Below are 19,653 nucleotides of genomic sequence, written 5' to 3'. Positions count from 1 at the left end.
CTCAATTTTATTCAGAGGCCCAAACTGAGCAAAAATAGCAATTTGCTGCCATTGTTATTTATATGACCAAAAATGTAAATCAATGAGATTTTATAACAGTATGGCAGACTACTTATGCAACTAGAATGCATCTACAAATAATTTGTCACTCTATATCTCCCAGTAATGTCTTAGTAAGATGATATTTAAATGCTTATTTAAATGCTTGGGGGGCAAAACACAATACAATTCAATAGGCCTATAATGATGACAGAGATAGATAGATAAATAAATGTTCCTCAAAAGCCTGTTGTATCATATTTGATGCATAATTTATACAAAATTGATTGATACCTTTAAAATATACAAACTTTTCTAAAGGGGGGGGGCATGCCACCAGACCCCCCTAAGAGGGCCTGACAACCATTTACCCATATTTCACAAAATCCTGTGGGAAGCACTGCAATATAACGATTTGTGGATTTTTTTAAAATTTGGCGTTACTTTTGAAATAAAATGTTATTATCAGTGTTCTCCTTTTAGAAATTACAGAGCCCAGTGTTTCTTGAGGTCAGAAAAGTAATTAAAAAAATGTTAGAAGAATGTTGACTGTGGTGTATTTTCGCTGAAAAACTACACAAGAAATGACAAAAATGAGATCAAAGTCACGATAAATTTCATTATCATTTTTCTTTTATCATCTTTTATCATTTATTTTATCATCTTTCATATTGATTAATGGGAGACTTTTGTGTATGTTTGTGAGTGTCAGTAAGTTTGTTAAGTTCTTTTATTTTAAAACACAGATTTGCTCATGACATGTTATAGATAAATAACATAGGCCTACAAGGAGCTAAACCGATTCGAACTTCCAAGCAATAAACAGGCTGCATAAACTTCATTCGGATTCCAATAATAGGAATGCATGGTTGAACTTTATTTTTAATGAATATCCAGCTCACGTGGGTAAGACATTGTGCGTTTGTTCCTTCATTTCACCGCGGATTCTTTTGTAAACAAGAGACTGGATTTGCAGACAGGATGAAATTACATGAATGAATGAAGCAACACACTAATGTAAGTAAAAATGTGTTTTACATGTGATCGTACTGCATTGTTACAGATTGTTTGATATCTATTGATTATGTGTACATTTGTAACTGAACATAACTTAGCATGCCATGAATCCTTAGACTGGAGAATCCTCTATTTGAGGAGTTGTTGGTTCATTTTCCTTTAATTCGTGATAAGACTAGAACATATACGGGAAAGGGCTCGCAAAGCCTGACGTCCTGGGTCTTTGTGTTTTCCAGACGAGGTACCCAAATGTATCACAGGCCTGCCCGACGGGCTATCTTAAATAGTGAAATAACATTCCTTTCTTGATGTGCGCTGATCACTCTCATGACTTGATATTTGAAGGAAAAATACAATCGCGGATGTTTTGAACATGGTGATTTGTCTGCAGTGAAGCGTGTGTGCGTGCATGCGTGTTAGTGATGCGGTTCGCGGTTATATCCACCGATCAGGTCGGCCAAGTAATAACAAATAACATTCCAATTAATTGCGGGAGGATGAGAGAGAAATCATTGGGTTTATTTGAAAGACATTTTGCGAGCCCTGTGGGCAAATCATTCCGGTTGCCGTTTTCCCACACGTTTCAAAACAATTCCCCACATGTACTCACTGGGGAGCCGAAGCTCATTATAATATGCAAAACTGTTATCCAATCATAGCAGTGGGTGTTTACTTGCAAGTCTTTAATGCGGCACACCCATAAAAACAGAGCGTTCCAGGAGAGAGGCTCAAAATCAGGGTAGAAAATAGCCCATTACTTATTCTTTTTTTTTTTTTTATGTAAAAAACACGCAAACGTAATAAGTTGACCTCAGACAACAGTATAAAATGTTTTAAAAAGCCAGATCATGACCCCTTTAAAGAAACATACTTTCTATTCAGCAAAGAATCCTGAAAAAATGAAATAAGAGTTTGATAACAAAAATAAGAAATGTTTCATGAACATCAAATCAGCATATTAGAATGATTTCTGAAGGATCATGTGACACCAAAGTCTGAAGTAATGGCTGCTGAATATTCAGCTTTGCTATCGCATTAATAAATTGCATTTTAAAATATACTACATTTAATTAAACTGTATTTTCTGATCAAATAAATGTAGCTCTGGTGAGCATAACTTATTTTTTGAAAAATCTGACCAACCCCAAACTTTAAAAATAAGTGCTGCTTACCTTCCTAGAGTCTGCAGGTAACCTCAGCCTGCAGTTATTTCATAATCTTAAGGTCTCAAAGACTAAAGCACATATGGATAAAGTTCACTGCAAAATGTCTCATTTACATAACCAACCTGCTTTAAACTAGCACCTCAATCGGCCATACAGCAGACAGTACATAATAACCTCTTTCAGTGGACCCGTCATCTAAAAATGACCTTTTCCCGTTAGGCTCTTTCAAAAAGATTTATGTGGGTTTTGTTTATCGTGTTCATGGAAGATCAGTATCCTCTAATAAGTAATTCTTACCCTGCCTTGGGCAGAAGGTCGGAGTACTCGTGAGGAGAGGTGGTTTCTGGGAAATTGCAGAGAATTGCGAGCCGGTGCTGGAGCATCTCTGAGCCATGGTAAGTGAAGAGAATGTCCAATGCCTGCACGTTACTCTCCTGGGAGAGAAAGAGACGAGAGGAACACGATTGATAGAGATAATTAATTAATAGATGATTTATGAGACAGAACTAACTACGGACAGCTTTATGTTCTGCAGCAATAGTTCCCACATTACAAACCCCCAGAAGACTTTGCCTTGGGCAGGTGACCATATTTCAAACATCTACACTTTAAAATACTCACAGAATATGGGGGGAATCTATATTTTACTCCATACGCTAGTGAGGGCGCACACACTTATCCACAAAACAGTGAAATGGTGACTATAACTCATGCCGCGGGACCCCGTTACAGACGCTCGCACTCACACTCACGTCATGGACGGAGAACAAAGGAAGAGAGATTTACCCTTGCGTATGTTCTTGCTGACAGAACAATATTCTGATTGCGGAACTTCTTGAAAAACTCAGCATCAAATCGCTGCTCTGCCGCATGAGGTCCACCCAGAATCTCCTGCAGAAAATAAAAGAGTGATGAGGACGAGACCGAGAGAAAGAAAGAAACAAAACAAACATGAGAGTTCAGGAGAGGGTCTCACGTGTGTATGTCTGGGGTAAATCCTCCCAGTTCACACTGCTGACATTTAATCGCTTTGACATTTACAATTACAGCCTTAAAGTCGACAGGGCCGCCGCGTGTATGTGTGTGCACGTGTGTGTTTAATGTCTCAGAGGTCTGGTTACATTCAGAACTATTCCCATAGAAATCAATTACACATGAAGACCCTGACAAAGGCCATCCATCACAGTACGAGCAGGACATTAACTATGCGATGGGATGAAACAGAAGACACACTCCTGCTAATGACTTTTAAATTGAAACAAAGCATTACAATATGAACACGCATATGAACGCACACATTGATCATTTTATTCATAAAAAAGTTGAGCGGAAAATTATTTGGATTATTTGACCTAAATCATAGTCACAACATTTGTTGTGTGTTTATGGTTTCAGAGAATACTTTAAAACTTTTCTGCAATAAAAACAGTCAGTGTAGTTTAAAATGACTACTGATCCTTAGAATTAAGCAGGCTGTTTTTGTTCCTGTGCCTTTAAGACTTCTATATGGAAATTACCTTGGTTATAATTGGCTATCCTCCACATACCAGCGTAAATCACATTAAGGGATTAGAATGGCAGCTGATGTGTACTAAATAGGTGTTGACAGCGTAAAAAAAAAAATTAACTATCTGCCAAAAGTGTGTGAATTGAGAAAAATGTATAGAACATAAATATTCATCCACGAATGAATTTTCCCCTTGTAAAAAGTGTCACATAGTAATATATACTGGCTATACTAAACAAATCTCTCATAAAAACATTGAAACACTCGTATTAATGCAAGTAACAGCACACATGCACTGCAAAAATGCAATTATCAAGTTTTTTTTCCAGTTAAAAGCCTGTGAAACAAGACATTTAGTTGAGAAGCAACATTGAATAAGATATTAAAACTTGTTTTCAGAGAATGCATCTTTAGACCATTTTGTCTTCATGCACTGAAAGATTCGTATTTCTTTTTTAGTTTAAAAGTACAAACAAGTAAAAAATGTGGAAAAGGACAAATTATTATATATTCAGAATAAAATCTCTGAAAACAAGTCTATTTCATGCAGTGCTTTTCGGGTCAATTTATCTTGTTCTACAGATTTTTAAAAATATTTTCTCCCAAAAAACAAGTCCAAAAAGACTAATTAAAAACTCATTAAGAAGTCTTTTTTGTAGTGTGTGTTGCCTTGCCACAGAGTTTGGAAGGGGGAAAAACATACTTGATAAACTATCAGAGCGATAAGCGTTTATTTTGGAGTATGGGTACTGATATGTAAATTAGAAGTAGTATAAGGTGGTTAATAATTAGGTAGGTTAAGATGATATTAAAACTATGATTTTTTTTTAATGAGCTGTTTTTGCAGATTAGTTTTCATCTGTTTGGACTGGGAAGGAAGCTTTGCAATGTCAAAGCGGTCTACATTTCCATGATTTGTCCCTTTTAAGCTAAAATTCTGGAAGTTAATAGTCAATAAAGGGTATGCATTGACGTCACTTTTCCCGCCAGAACACGCCCCCTCAGCCGGACTGAGCGGCAGAAGAGCTGCTGCATGAATGGATTTAATAGGGAAAACTGTGAAAACACGAGTAAAACAAACGATTATCAGTTTAAACTAAAGTTTGGACTCCATGTAGTGTTCCTTACAACTATACAATAACCAGTGGACATGCAGCCAGGAATTGTGTTTCCTCACATTTATTTGAGCCTGATTTCACACCAGGGAAATACATGAAGAACATTATATATAAATACAATATAGGTAGGTCTAAATCCGGGTGATTATAATAATAATTAATTTGTTACATTTATATAGTGCTTTTTCTAGGCACTCAAAGCGCTTTACATAGAAGGGGGGAATCTCCTCAACCACTACCGATGTGCAGCATCCACCTGGATGATGCGACGGCAGCCATCTTGCGCCAGTACGCCCACCACACACCAGCTGATTGGTGGAGAGGAGACAGAGTGATGATACCAATCGTATATATATTATGGGGATGATTAGGAGGCCATGATGGACAGGGGCCAATGGGCAAATTTGGCCAGGATGCCGGGGTTACACACCTACTCTTTATCGATGGGCATTTTTAATGACCACAGAGAGTCAGGACCTCGGTTTAACGTCTCATTTGCTTGTTACAGTATAGTGTCCCCATCACTACTCTGGGGTGTTAGGACCCACACAGACCACAGGGTGAGCACCCCCTGCTGGCCTCACTAACACCTCTACCAGCAGCAATCTAGTTTTCCCAGTTGGTCTCCCATCCAGGTACTAACCTGGCTCAGCCCTGCTTAGCTTCTGTGGGAAACCAGTCTTGGGCTACAGGGTGATATGGCTGCTGGTAATAATAATCACTAATAATCACTTATATCAATGTTATATAGAGTTTCATATCATCCAGCCCTAAAACTTGTATAGTTTTTGTCAGTGCTTATTTAAAAACATCCAATCATGCAGAATATACGATGGTAAATATTTAACTGATGAGTTGTCAATACCATATATAACCAGAGGCGTCGCAATAGGGCAGGCAAGGCAGGCACTTGCCTGGGGCCCCGCATTTTGAGGGGGCCCCCGAGGGCTGATCATTTAAACAATCAGAAACAGTCATATAAACATGCAGCGACATCTCTACATCCCCCTTAGTGGGGCCCCCTCTCTCGTTACGTTGGTAATGCTTTCGTTACCTCGCATCGGCCGCCTTCTTCAAACTGTAGAAAATGCAGGATTTGAGCGAACCAGACGGATAACTATGAGGCGCCGTATATGACAAAAGTGAAGCGAACGCCGCGAGAGACCGACAGCGCGCGAGAGATGCCAAGCGTGTCCGCGAGAGAGACCGAGCGTGTCTGCGAGAGAGAGTCCTGTTAAATTCTGGCATCACCTCAATCAGTCTGATACTGAATCTATATATAATGGTTAACCCATTATATTCGTTTGCTGTAGGCCTACTTCACATATTATTGAATGTATATAATTGCAATTATTTATAATTATTATTAGAGATATGTTTACATATGTTTACATTGACATAGCATTAGATAGATAAACAAATAAATAAATACATTTTATTCATTTGTTTATTTGCAGGTATCTACCCGTCTATAGCTGCGAGAGAGGCTTAAACAATAACACACACACAAACTTTGTTGTAGATACAGACATTTTAAATATGGGTAACAAAACTTATACTGCTAGTTTCCTTCAGGTTTAGTTAGGGTAGGCTACATACTATACATTAGGCTACTAACCAGTGGTTAAAGTGGGATTTGGCAGGTGGGGAACCCTCAAATTTTGTGTAGGTGTAACAGAGAAAAATGACTCACTGTGGGACAACATATTGAGTATTGTGATATAGCAATATTTTTGGGGATAAGGGTGTCACTGTGGCACCACCAAGTATCACAATACTTATTTATTTGATAGCCTATTTTAATGGTTTTATTTTGGTCCATCATCTACACTGATATGATGATGATGATGATGATGAAAATTGCTAAGCACCACAAAATGAACATATTCACAATGTAAATTCAAACATAAAAATGGGAACTTTTGTAAACTTTTTTTTTGTAACTTGTAGCATAAGTGCCTTAAGGAGTTTTAAAACCAGAAAGGTCCCAAATTTGAACTATTTAGGGGGGTTCGGGGGGCATAGTCTACATATGTGCATTTTAAGACAGGTGAATGCTAAACATATTTTATAATGAAGCAGATTATCTGTCATACCTGCTCTCTCCTCATTTCATCACACTCTCATTTCCATTACTCTTTCTGTTTCTCTCAGTCTCTTGCCCTGGCTCTTCCCCACACCTGAGCTTTGACTTATAGTCTTTTCATTTTTGTCTGGGTCAGCGAAGAAAGTAAACATATGGTCAACTGATGTTTAGCTTATGTTTTATTAAGCATTTTCTTAGACAAGTTAATTTAGGGAAGGTTACAAACGCTAGCTAAATACATTTGATAAATTAATTCACAAGTAGGCCTACACACCATATGCCTAATATGGGGAAATTATTTTACAACATTTATTATATGCACCTCTGAAAAATACTGAGGTCTGAACCACGGCAACTCCATAGCCGACTACATCCTGATTACAGTCTAGTTTACCTCAACACTTCCGTTTACATGGTCAGAGCTTCAGTCTGGTTCAGCATCTCTCGCGCACTGTCGGTCTCTCTCGCTGACACGCTCGGCATCTCTCGCTCACGCTCGGCCTCTCTCGCGGCGTTCGCTTCGCTTTTGTCATATACGGCGCCTCATAGATAAGTTCTCTTCATGCTTAACAAATAAGCATGGAGAGAACTTATCCGTCTGGTTTGGCCGTTTGCTCTAATGTTAATCTAGATAAATATGCGTTATTATTCGGCACATATCCAAGTGTTTGTGTGGAGTGTGGAAGCTGAAGTATAGCGCGCTTGCATGACATGAAGGCGCCGGCGCGGTCACTGGCATTTTTTTTCCTGACAGAGAAAACAACTTAAAATACTCCATAATTTATGGTCATACAGAACAAACAGGATGCGCGCTTTCTTTCGTTCTATAGTCTGCAGCATCTCATAAATGGACCAAAACTAAGCGTAACAGGCTTCTTGCCTCACATAGGCTATATATGAGAAACATATCTAGCCTATAGAAAGCCTGAAATGTATACTTTTAAACAAACAAATTCAAATCGAAAACAAATACTCTCTGCTTATGTAATCGGCTAGTTGATAAACTAATAAAATAAAGATTACATTATAATGATAACCATATATTTCTATATGCGGAGAATGGAATTTTCCTGTCACCACCACACAAAGCCCCGTTTTTAAGGTGACAACTGGTTATCAATATGAAGCTTGTAGGTATTTAGAAGATATTGTATTGTATCTTACATTACGAAGATAAAGATTGACATTTTGTTAATTAAACAAAAAGCACTTTAATGTTTTAAAAATTAAAACACTTAAAAAATATATATATATTTTTTGTTGTTAGATGTATTTTGACTACTTTTTGTATGTTGTAAAGTTAGATAACGAAGATATATTAACATAAAACAAAAACATTTAATAGGGCCTCATTGATTAATTTTGCCTGGGGATCCCACTCAATGTTGGTTCGCCTCTGTATATAACAATACTATTATAGGGTATGATTTTACCCCAAAATTCAACATATCGACAAAAGATGATAACTGCAATTCCACGTGAATTGCTGTAGCTTTCGGCAATCTCTAAACATACATCTCAGATTTCTTGTCTATTTGTACACTCAATCTCAAAGCTCTTTCCCGTTTTAGCAGTGTTTTGTGTGTTTTCTGCTGCATTCGCGCTTAACACTAATGCTGCCGCTCAGTGTTTTTGCCACTCAGTGGCACAACCGCAGTCACTCCATCCCTGGTGACGTCACGTGCATACCCTCTATACAAAAGTGCAAGTTTGGAGAGTGTTACCTCATAAGTGGCCAAGCGGTCCAGATAGCAGAGAAGCTTCAGTCTACTTCTGCAGAGCTCCTTCTGCTCTAGAGTGAGTCTGGAAGAACATGACATCAACAGGATTAAACATGCAAACAGTCTTATCTGCATACATCTGCTTCAGAGAGCCGCCACTAATATCCATGAAAACGGTGGAATGAAATAAAGCTTCACACACTCTGGGGGAGGGGTGGAGGGTCTGACAGACATGTATGTAGAGGCTTACAGATATAATGAAAGGCATTACAAGGAAATACGGATGAATGGGACGATTTAAGATTGAAGGAAAAAAGCGGACGAAACAGGGGGAGAACAGTGCTGAAAGGGTAGTAAGCCATTATAGACCCAGATTAGGTCATCAAAGACGGGCTAATGCGAGGCGACCGCTGCCTGATTGCCTGGATGCCCATGTGAGCGTGCGTGTGTATCAGTCAGCGTGAAAATCCACAGAAGGCAATTACAATCTCATCTCATTCTCCCTGCATTACTGCGGAAACCTGAGCATCCAGTTGTATGCGAATGAGAGCCGCACGCACGCACAGATCATCGGACTGGGGGAGAATATTGAACTGCAGGATGTTATCGCAACACAAATATGATAAAAGAGGATTGAAAGAATAGCCTAGACATAAACACACTCGCCTGTGAACGCTTAGAGCACTTCTTTTGCCAGCCTCCACACGCTAGAGCAATTCTATTTCAGACATACCGGTTGTAATGAAACTAAAGTAGAATTCAATGCTGTGTTGAGGGTTTACGGATGGCTTGACTGTAGAAGCAGCATTTTAAAAGCGCACCGCATTGGCACGCAGCTGTCAGTTCACTTTACAACTTGTGTGCTGAAGGTCACTCATCTTTAAAAGTGTCAAAACGTAACATACCGACTATTGACAACATCAAACTTGAAACTTAAGGATTATTTAAGGACTTGTAAAAATCACATAGCAGGCTGTTTTAGAGAGGAGAAAAGGAATTGGCTATTGATTAATCGCAGGATAAAATGTAGTTATGAAAAAAGGTTGACTGGTTTGAAATGACTAACATTCCTTACTAAATATACAGCAGTTTAACGCCTTTAATACTTTTTTGTTTTAAATTCAGACCACTTTTCCAACAAAACAAAGATTAAAAACTCATTAAATAGTGGAGCTTAATCACAGAAACCATTTGAAACACCACATCAATACAGCAATTAACAAGACACATACTACTTGACATCTAAATCTAAGGTGGCACTGATGCGATGCGCCATTTCATTTCAAGCAACACTGCCTTTTTGCCTAAATGCCCACTTAAATTTGAGGCTGGAAAGACTCAAGAGCCTCAAACTCTCAAGTTAAGACAGTATCGAAGACGTTATATACTACAAGATATTTCAGACATTTTAATGATAATTTAACTAAGGTCAAATGATAGCTAGAAAAAGTGTTAGGAAATACAATGGGAGAAATTATGAGACTAAGTAAGGAATGACAACGGGCTGTTGAATTATTAGAAAAATAATGCACACCCAAGGTGGTAATGCGTACTGTAATAATATACATTACAGTTACATTAGAGCATATGTGAATTACTTGAGTCTGTGCGTCTCTCAACAGTGTTTGGCAGCAGCGTCTCTACTAATTATTGCACCGTTATTGCCTCGTTCGTGACTCTTTTTTTAAACTATTTTACTGATAAAATTGTCAGAGCATCTCTAAGAACACGTTTCTCTGTGAGTGTGTCTGTACTGTATGTATGTGCATGCATTTGAGTGGGAGAGAGAGGGAGAAAGAGAGCTTTCCATATATGATAAAATGTAATTTTGTGTCAATAAACATGGAACTAATTGGTTGATTTTATCCTATTGTTTACTATATATATATTTGCTTGGTCAGTGTCGCTGTGGGTTTTGGTTCTTTTGCTGTTTTGCTGGACCTTTGAAATAACTAAAATCATTTGGCTAGGTGATATGGAACTACAATGCGGTCAAGATCCTAGATGCCTGGAACTACTTTTAGCCGTGTGTTTTCCCTAAAAAAAAAAAAATTAATAATAAATTTTACAAACGTCACAAAGTCCATCTCACTACAGTGGTTCTACAATAACTTTATGAATCGGCGAGAATAGTTTTTGTGCGCAAAAAAACCCTAAATAACGACTTATATAGTGATGACGATTTCAAAACACGGCCTCATGAAGCTTCGAAGCGTTATGAATCAGTGAGTCGAATCATGATTCGGATCGCGTGTCAAACTGCCAAACTGCTGAAATTTGGCGATCCAAACTGCTCATTCGACTCACTGATTCATAACGCTTCAAAGCTTCATGAGGCCGTGTTTTGAAATCGTCATCACTATGCAAGTCGTTATTTAGGGTTTTTTTGCGCACAAAAACTATTCTCGCCGATTCATTAAGTTATTTTAGAACCACTGTAGTGAGATGGACTTTGTAACAACGTCTTTAGTACCTTTTAAGGGTCTTGAGAGTGAACCGTGCATTGTGCCAATGGAGGCCTTTCAGAGCCATCAGATTTCAACAAAAATATCTTCATTTGTGTTCCGAAGACGAACGGAGGTCTTACGGGTGTCGAACGACATGAGGGTAAGTAATTAATGACAGAATTTTCATTTTTGGGTGAACTAACCCTTTAAAAGCAAAAATGTAACCCTAAATTAAGTGTTACCATTTTCTTCAGTAAAACTCAAACTATTACTCAAATTGTTATGCTGACAACATATTATAATTTGCAAAGAAAAATTCTGCAAATCAGAAGCAGTTACTAGTGGTCTCAGACCCCATCCATTTTTATATTCTATTTTATAAACAAGATTTAAAATCGTCAGCACACAGAAGGCTGAAATGATCTTGAACTACTGTCCGTTTTAAAGCAGTTTGTGCTGTAGCTGAATTAACTGCAGGCAGTGTCATCTTCAACTGAAAGAATATCGCTGCAAGACTGAAGCCTGATTGACAGGCAGACATTGTTAAGGGGAATCACTATCAAAATATGCAGTGTAGCTGCGATGGTGAAAAGAGAAGAGCATTGAACTTTCTATCTCTTTCTAAAACACACACACACACACACACAATCCTCTTCAAATAATCCCAGCGGTCTGATCGATACTACCCCATTGCTATAATGGTGGCGTAGTTAAAAAGAAATTAACAGAATGATGATTGTCTTTTTTTTGCCGTTGCATTACCACAGCTGAATGTCAGGAGAAATTGAAGTACAACCCATTAGAGTCGCTCTCTCTTTCTCAATGTTGATGTGCCTGTCTAGTTTCTCTCTCTGTCACTCTTTATCTTCTTTCTTCATCGCTTTTATCATCTCTTTCACCCGCTAAAAGGCCTTTGTTTCTCTTTTTCCTTCCGCCTTGCCACCATTTCTCCTTTTTTCATCGGTTTTCTCTCGGTCAATCGCTCTTTCTCCCTCGATGGAGTGTAAAGGACATCATGCATCATACAGACAGACAGACACTCATAAACAGCCATATTAACATGCACATTAAATATGCTGACTGCAAAAAAAAACAAACAGCCGGGGGAGTAAACACACAAACACAGACTCTAGTGTCAAACCGCTGGCGGAAGCATACAATAATTAAGTGCAAATTAGATACAGTTCTGTGTGATATGCATGGAAAGCGTGTGCGTGTGCGTGCGTGTGCGCGTGTTTAACTGAGTTATGCTATGAAAAATTAGGCAATTTTGTCTGTGTGTAAACAAGTGTGTTTTGATTAGTGCAGTGTTTACAGCAAATGTTAGCCAATCTATGATTTTTTTTGTCTATATCTTCCACACCCTATCGAGTGTGTGAGCGTTCATAATTTGTGTTCACGGAGGGCTCTTTCATTAGGGCCTCCTGGGCAAAGCACAACAGAGGCATAAATTACCTTATGCAGATTAGAAATAAATCTATAAACGGCTTTAATTTTTTCCTACACCTCTTCCTCTCGCTTCTCTTTATCTGTCTTCCGCTCTTTCTCTCCCTTCCCATCTGTCCTGTCTCCAAGATCTCTTCCACTGAATTTAACTTCCTGTTGGGCTTTATGAGAGCATCTACCAGGGGTGGGTCACGTCCAACAACCAACTAGCGCATTAGTGAGGTCGTCTAGTTTATCTGTGTGTTTTTTTTTTCTTTCTTTTTATCATTACATTTTAGTGGTGGTGCTCTAATTAGCGTGCCGAGAGCATGCTGTGCTTTAGCTCTAGGGCAGATTACATGGTAAAACTATTCAGGATAATTCAGTTTAAAAAAGTTATTAAGTCAAATTAAAAATAGTACAACTTTTAAAGATGCCATTAAATCAAAATAGGAGTTTTGTGGCATCTATATGCTAGTGAATACTAGTTTTCAAACTAGGGTCCAAGGGTCCCTAGGGTGCCAGGAAAAAAAAAAAAATCAAAAATATCAAATTTATTTATTCATGTTTAACACAATATTTTTTATACCAAATAAAGGTAGGGTGAATTCAGGTTGATTGGGACACTTTCCAAGTCATCTCAATGGCAAAAAGTGTCCCTGAAATCACCCTGAATTCACCCTACTTTAGAACATTAGGTACTGCGAAAAGTTAATTGTTTAATCAATGATTTAATTACCGAAATCTTCTCCATAAAATATTTCCCTTAAATAGTTTAAATGGATCTTTATTCATGATTAGCTGCCTTCATGTTTCATTCCCTCTCAAGGGGATTATCATTTTTGAGCTGAAAGGCATCAGAAAGCGCTGTACTTCTAAAAGTTGGAAAAATAAATGTTATATATACAGTTGCAATCCAAATTATTCAACGCCCCGGGGACTGTAATAATTTACAAATGTAGGCTTTTCTAAAGATATGGACTTAAAAAAAATTGTTTTATCTATAACAAGCGGCAACCTCCCCCAGTTTCTCTTGAAGCCAATACGGAAGTGACTTAAACTGCAATTCATCGACTGGCAGCTAAAGACAGGCTCCAAAAGGGAGCAGAATCTCATTGAGCTCCATGTTAAAATGCCCAACATTACTGCAAAAAAAAACATGTTTACAGCCTGGAATAAATTGAGGTTTTGGTCTATATGGCTAATTTTGCCCTTCATGACAACTGTGAGGGGGTGATTTTTTATCTCATTCGTTTGCATTATATAAGCATAAAGCCTTAAAGTTCTGCATAATTAGGGGCCACTTTGAGTGTGTGGTGAGGTTGGCGAGCGAGAGCTCTCATGAGGGAGCCTGGAGGCATATCAGGACAAGCGACACCAGTGAAGGAGGAGAGAGAGGACCAGGCCTGGACTTTATGTTGTGTTTACGTTTTGTTATGTGTATGTGTGCGGCAGCCGTCGGTGAGGGGCTGCTGCTTTTACTTTAATTTTGTTCATTTATTTATTAGAGTCTTTAAATGTTTGCCAGTTCCCACCTCCTTCTTCCCATAACAACAAACTGTGTTACAGAGTGACAGGTGGATAGCCGTTTGTCTGCTGTCTGTTAGACATCATGTCACCTCAGCTCTATCCACATCCCGTCCCTTTGCCCATTTTCTGTTATCCGGGAGTGATGCGTGGTGACGCGCTGCCAAGATGGCCACGGCCAGCTCGACCCTACTTTACGCTTCAAAACTGCTCTTCAGAATCCTATGGGTGACGTCACAGACACTACGTCCATATTTTTTTACAGTCTATGATCTATAACAGTTTAGTGGCAAATTAAAAGTGACAATGTCCATATATAATGTAATACTTTTGAGGTTTTTTTTTTTTTTTTGTAATACAGCTATGTCATAATTATTCAATCCCTATTCAATGCTGCTGTTTTTAAATCACTTATTTGTATGGTATGGTACAAAATTATGCTAAAACACAGTTGAGCCTTTGGAAACTTTATAACAAAACTGAATTAACTTGAGCTGTTACACATACATACACTCACCTAAAGGATTAGTAGGAACACATGGTCAATTTCTCATTAATGCAATTATCTAATCAACCAATCACATGGCAGTTGCTTCAATGCATTTAGGGGTGTGGTCCTGGTCAAGACAATCTCCTGAACTCCAAACTGAATGTCAGAATGGGAAAGAAAGATGATTTAAGCAATTTTGAGCGTGGCATGGTTGTTGGTGCCAGACGGGCCGGTCTGAGTATTTCACAATCTGCTCAGTTACTGGGATTTTCACCACAACCATTTCTAGGGTTTACAAAGAATGGTGTGAAAAGGGAAAAACATCCAGTATGCGGCAGTCCTGTGGGCGAAAATGCCTTGTTGATGCTAGAGGTCAGAGGAGAATGGGCCAACAGATTCAAGCTGATAGAAGAGCAACTTTGACTGAAATAACCACTCGTTACAACCGAGGTATGCAGCAAAGCATTTGTGAAGCCACAACGCGCACAACCTTGAGGCGGATGGGCTACAACAGCAGAAGACCCCACCGGGTACCACTCATCTCCACTACAATTAGGAAAAAAAGGATACAATTTGCACAAGCTCACCAAAATTGGACAGTTGAAGACTGGAAAAATGTTGCCTGTTCTGATGAGTCTCGATTTCTGTTGAGACATTCAGATGGTAGAGTCAGAATTTGGCGTAAACAGAATGAGAACATGGATCCATCATGCCTTTTTTTTACCACTGTGCGTGGTGGTGGTGGTGTAATGGTGTGGGGGATGTTTTCTTGGCACACTTTAGGCCCCTTAATGCCAATTGGGCATTGTTTAAATGCCACGGCCTACCTGAGCATTGTTTCTGACCCTGTCCATCCCTTTATGACCACCATGTACCTATCCTCTGATGGCTACTTCCAGCAGGATAATGCACCATGTCATTTCAAATTGGTTTCTTGAACATGACAATGAGTTCACTGTACTAAAATGGCCCCCACAGTCACCAGATCTCAACCCAATAGAGCATCTTTGGGATGTGGTGGAACGGGAGCTTCGTGCCCTGGATGTGGATCCCACAAATCTCCATCAACTGCAAGATGCTATCCTATCAATATGGGCCAACATTTCTAAAGAATGCTTTACCTTGTTGCACCTTGTTGCATCTTGTAGCACCTTGTTGAATCAATGCCACGTAGAATTAAGGCAGTTCTGAATGCGAAAGGGTCAAACACAGTATTAGTATGGTGTTCCTAATAATCCTTTAGGTGAGTGTAAATTCAGCTCATGCATGTGCTAAAGAGGAGTAGCAAATACTGCCAAATCAAAAGAGCTCTCAGTCAAAAAAAAAGGCTATAGAGAACAAATTGTTTTATTACATTAGAAAGTCTATGGCTACAAGAATTCTAAAACACTAAAAGTTCCTAGAGACTCAGCTGGCAGCCTTATTCATAATTTTACAATTTGTTGTACCAGAAAACTATTGATGGTTTTGAAGAAAAAGCACAATATTAAGGGGAATAAAATGTTTGATCAGAGCAACTGAGAAAAACCCTCAATTTCCCATCAAAGACTTGCAAAAATGATGAATTTTGAAAAAAAAACCTGATGAAAGGTGGAAAAAACATTTCAATGCAGAGTATAAGAAGAACACTAAACAAGCATGGCCTTCATGTTGGGACATCTTGCCGAATGCCACTCTTGACCAAGAAGAACATAATAGGCCGACTTGAATATGCTAAAATTAATTTGGATGGACCTGTGGAGTTCTGAAAGAATGTTTATGGAGTGATATGACCACACTGGAACTTTTTGGACCCATGGATCAGTTATATGTCTGGTGCAAAAAAGGCAAAGCTTATAAGCAGAAGAACGCCATCTCCATGGTCAAACATAGAGGTGGTCCAGTCTTATTATGGGGGTGCTTTGCTGTTGAAGGAAGTGAACATCTTGACTGTATGAAGGACGTCATGATTTTTATCAAGCCATTTTGGCAAAGATGGCGATGCCTTTGGTGCAGAGACTGAAGCTTGATGATCAAAGGACTTTCCTGAAGTGTGTGTGTGTGTGTGTGTGTGTGTGTGTGTGTGTGTGTGTGTGTGTGTGTGTGTGTATATATATATATATATATATATATATATATATATATATATATATAGAAAGAGAGATATATATAGAGATATATATACACATAGAAAAAGTCTTAGATCTTTGAGTTCAGCTCATGAAAAATGGGGGCAAAAACAAATGTGTTGCGTTTATAATTTTGTTCAGTGTGTGTATATGTATATATGTGTATATAAACAGCCTATATATATATATATATATATATATATATATATATATATATATATATATACATATGTACATGTATGTCTATGTATATATATATATATATATATATGTATATATATATATATATATATATGTATATATATATATATATATATATGTATATATATATATATATATATATATATATATATATATATATATATATATATATATATATATATATATATAGGCTGTTTATATACACATATATACATATACACACACTGAACAAAATTATAAACGCAACACTTTTGTTTTTGCCCCCATTTTTCATGAGCTGAACTCAAAGATCTAAGACTTTTTCTATGTATACAAAAGGCCTATTTCTCTCAAATATTGTTCACAAATGTGCAAATTTAAACAGCCTAGTTATACAGGGCTTCCTCTAGACAGCTGTTTAAGAAACCAACTGACTAGTTAATTCTAAAAGTATGTAGTCAAGCATGTCACAAACATCTACCCAACTTACAATGACTGTGTGTGTGTGTGTGTGTGTGCGTAAGCCTACTTGCTAAACTCCACTTTCTTGAGCAGCTCCTGTCTCTTCTTGGCTTCCCTCTCTTTTCTTTGCTCCATCTCTTCCTCCATGGACAGGAGGTCTTCATATGAAACATCGTCTAAGTCCAAATCACCTGGCAAGATGAATCTACGGAAAATACATCCTGGTGAACATACAGTCAAAAAGGAGATATGTAGATCTGTAGATCTGTGCGAGTGTGCATCACACACCTGCCCCGGTCTTCTCCATCACCGATGGCGATCAATGCTTCAAGGTCGGTTCCTTTCAGGCCGTACTTCAGGAGCTCTTTGGCTGCATCCACATTCTCCGGAACCCTCTCCACACACTCATGCAGCACCCATGATCTTTTCTTTATCTTACTCTGTGAAAAAAAGAGAAAGATTTAAGACCTATTTGTATTAAACACCAATGTTAGTCACAGTTTCAGTTAATCAAGGTCATCAGCTTTTGCATCATGTATCCAGAACAAGCATTTCAGACCAAGGGATCAAAGGTTTAGCATGGTCCGGCAAAATAATTTTAATTTAATAAATAAATAAAAAGTTTGCATTAAAGCAAAAGAAAAACCACAGTGCTTTGTTTTTGTTTGTCATTCTCAGTGAACAAAACAAAAAAAAGGTAAGATTTTCATGGATTGTTTCAATGTTACAAACGTTGTGGTTACAGAATGACTCCTACCAAGTAGTCCTGAATGGAAGCGATGCTGACTGTAGATTTTCTCCACTGTCTCTGATACACGAGATCAGAATCCAGACCATATGCTTGAGCCAGAGAGAGAGCCTCTCCATACTCCTCATTATCAATCTGTGAACACAAACACACCCACCAGATAAACTTCTATTGAAAGCTCTCAGTCGTATTAATGGTCCATCTAAGACCCACAGAACTGTTATCGCCATTTAATATTACAGCAATAAAGTAAATCTATAAGGATCTGAGGTATCTCACAAAAATGCTGTAGTTACTTTGAGGTTGCCATCTTCTATTACATAACAATTCAAACACCTGTCCAATTCACATTCATCTTCCTCTCTCGCTTTTATTCCACACTTCATTCGTCTGTGTGTAGTCAAGGAATGAGTTTTAAAGAGGAAGAGGCTGAAGATGGGAGCGTTGTAATATCACTATGTAAAATGCTAAGCTCATGAATATTAATGAATTTGTGCCGATGTTGCTAGGTAATCTTCAAGGTCTATGTAATCATCCTATACCACTGGCAAAAAACATACTTGAGCCTGAAATAGAAACTGAACAAGATACTTAAGATGCATTATTCCTAAGTATTCTAAAACTGAATTTGGATTAACTTGATAAAAAATCTTTCCAAGCATATCAACAGAATAAAATATTTCTCAGAGGAGTTCAAATTAGATATGTCCTGACTCCTGATCAAGATTTTGTGCCCCTGATCCGATCAGAGTCATTGAATCCTGAGTATCGGCCACGATACCGTTTCTTGAGATCGACTCGGAACATCCCTAGTAAAGATATTAAAATCCCATAAGTAATTGAGAGAATTTAAATTTTTTGATAAAATGGTCAATCATTTTCCATAGGGTAACTGATTTTTAATAATAACTTCCAAAACCTTAAAAGACAGACCCACTCTGATCTACAAAGTTGTTAATCGATGGTACGTGCTTTTGTTGAAGCTGTAATTTTTAAATAACCATGTTTAACTGATTGACAGTTCATGCTCCTGCATAGTTTTACATTTTTCTGTCGTTTTTATTTTGATTATGTCATTCCCAATACTTCAAGTGATTTCAGTTCTTTCCCTCATTAAAGCCAAAAGTACACAGCCTTGTAACCGATACAAGACTGCACTAACATTGTTGCTAGACTAATTGTTTCATACATTTTGGACTGTTTTTTTTTTTTTAGCAGAAGTTATAAGATGACATACAGATTATAGATAGTGTCAGATAGTATAGATAGTAGTTTTTTCAGTTTAACACATTCAAAATATTTGATGCAATTAATGCAGCATCCATTTTTGTATCATCCTTTGGCTAGCTTTACATGATATGATTATGCTCTTATTCATGCGAATGCTTTTAAACCGCTTAAGCACAACAAGACAAAAGAGAACGCGCTGTCTGTGACACACACACAACGCACAGAAAGACGCACACCAGTATTGTATGCAAATACAGCACACCAAGAATGGAGTTCTCTTTCGCACTTGAACAAACAATAACACACCGAATTATGCGAAAATGCCTGTTATGTCGAGTGTTCTCATTAGAGCAGTCTTAGAGGAGTTAAATAACGTCTTAAA

The 19,653-nt window shown here is 38.0% G+C and overlaps 2 protein-coding genes across 2 annotated transcripts in view; one reads left to right on the top strand and one right to left on the bottom strand.

The window, feature by feature from the left end:
• The window catches only part of drc1 (dynein regulatory complex subunit 1 homolog (Chlamydomonas)), a 548,506-nt gene that overhangs the window by 181,111 nt on the left and 347,742 nt on the right, over positions 1-19,653 (top strand). The gene's annotated exons all lie outside the window — the stretch shown is intronic.
• Positions 1-19,653, bottom strand: part of nbas (NBAS subunit of NRZ tethering complex) — a 262,104-nt gene that overhangs the window by 217,905 nt on the left and 24,546 nt on the right. The window contains exons 16-21 of the mRNA XM_079831768.1: positions 18,051-18,176; positions 17,582-17,733; positions 17,361-17,498; positions 8,658-8,736; positions 3,009-3,113; positions 2,520-2,656 (exon numbers count right to left, since the gene is read on the bottom strand). Of these exons, the coding sequence (XP_079687894.1) occupies positions 2,520-2,656; positions 3,009-3,113; positions 8,658-8,736; positions 17,361-17,498; positions 17,582-17,733; positions 18,051-18,176 (737 nt within the window). The remainder of the gene's footprint in view (positions 1-2,519; positions 2,657-3,008; positions 3,114-8,657; positions 8,737-17,360; positions 17,499-17,581; positions 17,734-18,050; positions 18,177-19,653) is intronic.

Source organism: Gobio gobio (genome assembly GCF_949357685.1).
Source record: "Gobio gobio genome assembly, chromosome: 12".
Classification (NCBI taxonomy): domain Eukaryota; kingdom Metazoa; phylum Chordata; class Actinopteri; order Cypriniformes; family Gobionidae; genus Gobio; species Gobio gobio.
The sequence above is the reverse complement of the archived record's forward strand: the minus strand, read 5'-3'. Positions and strand labels throughout refer to the sequence as shown.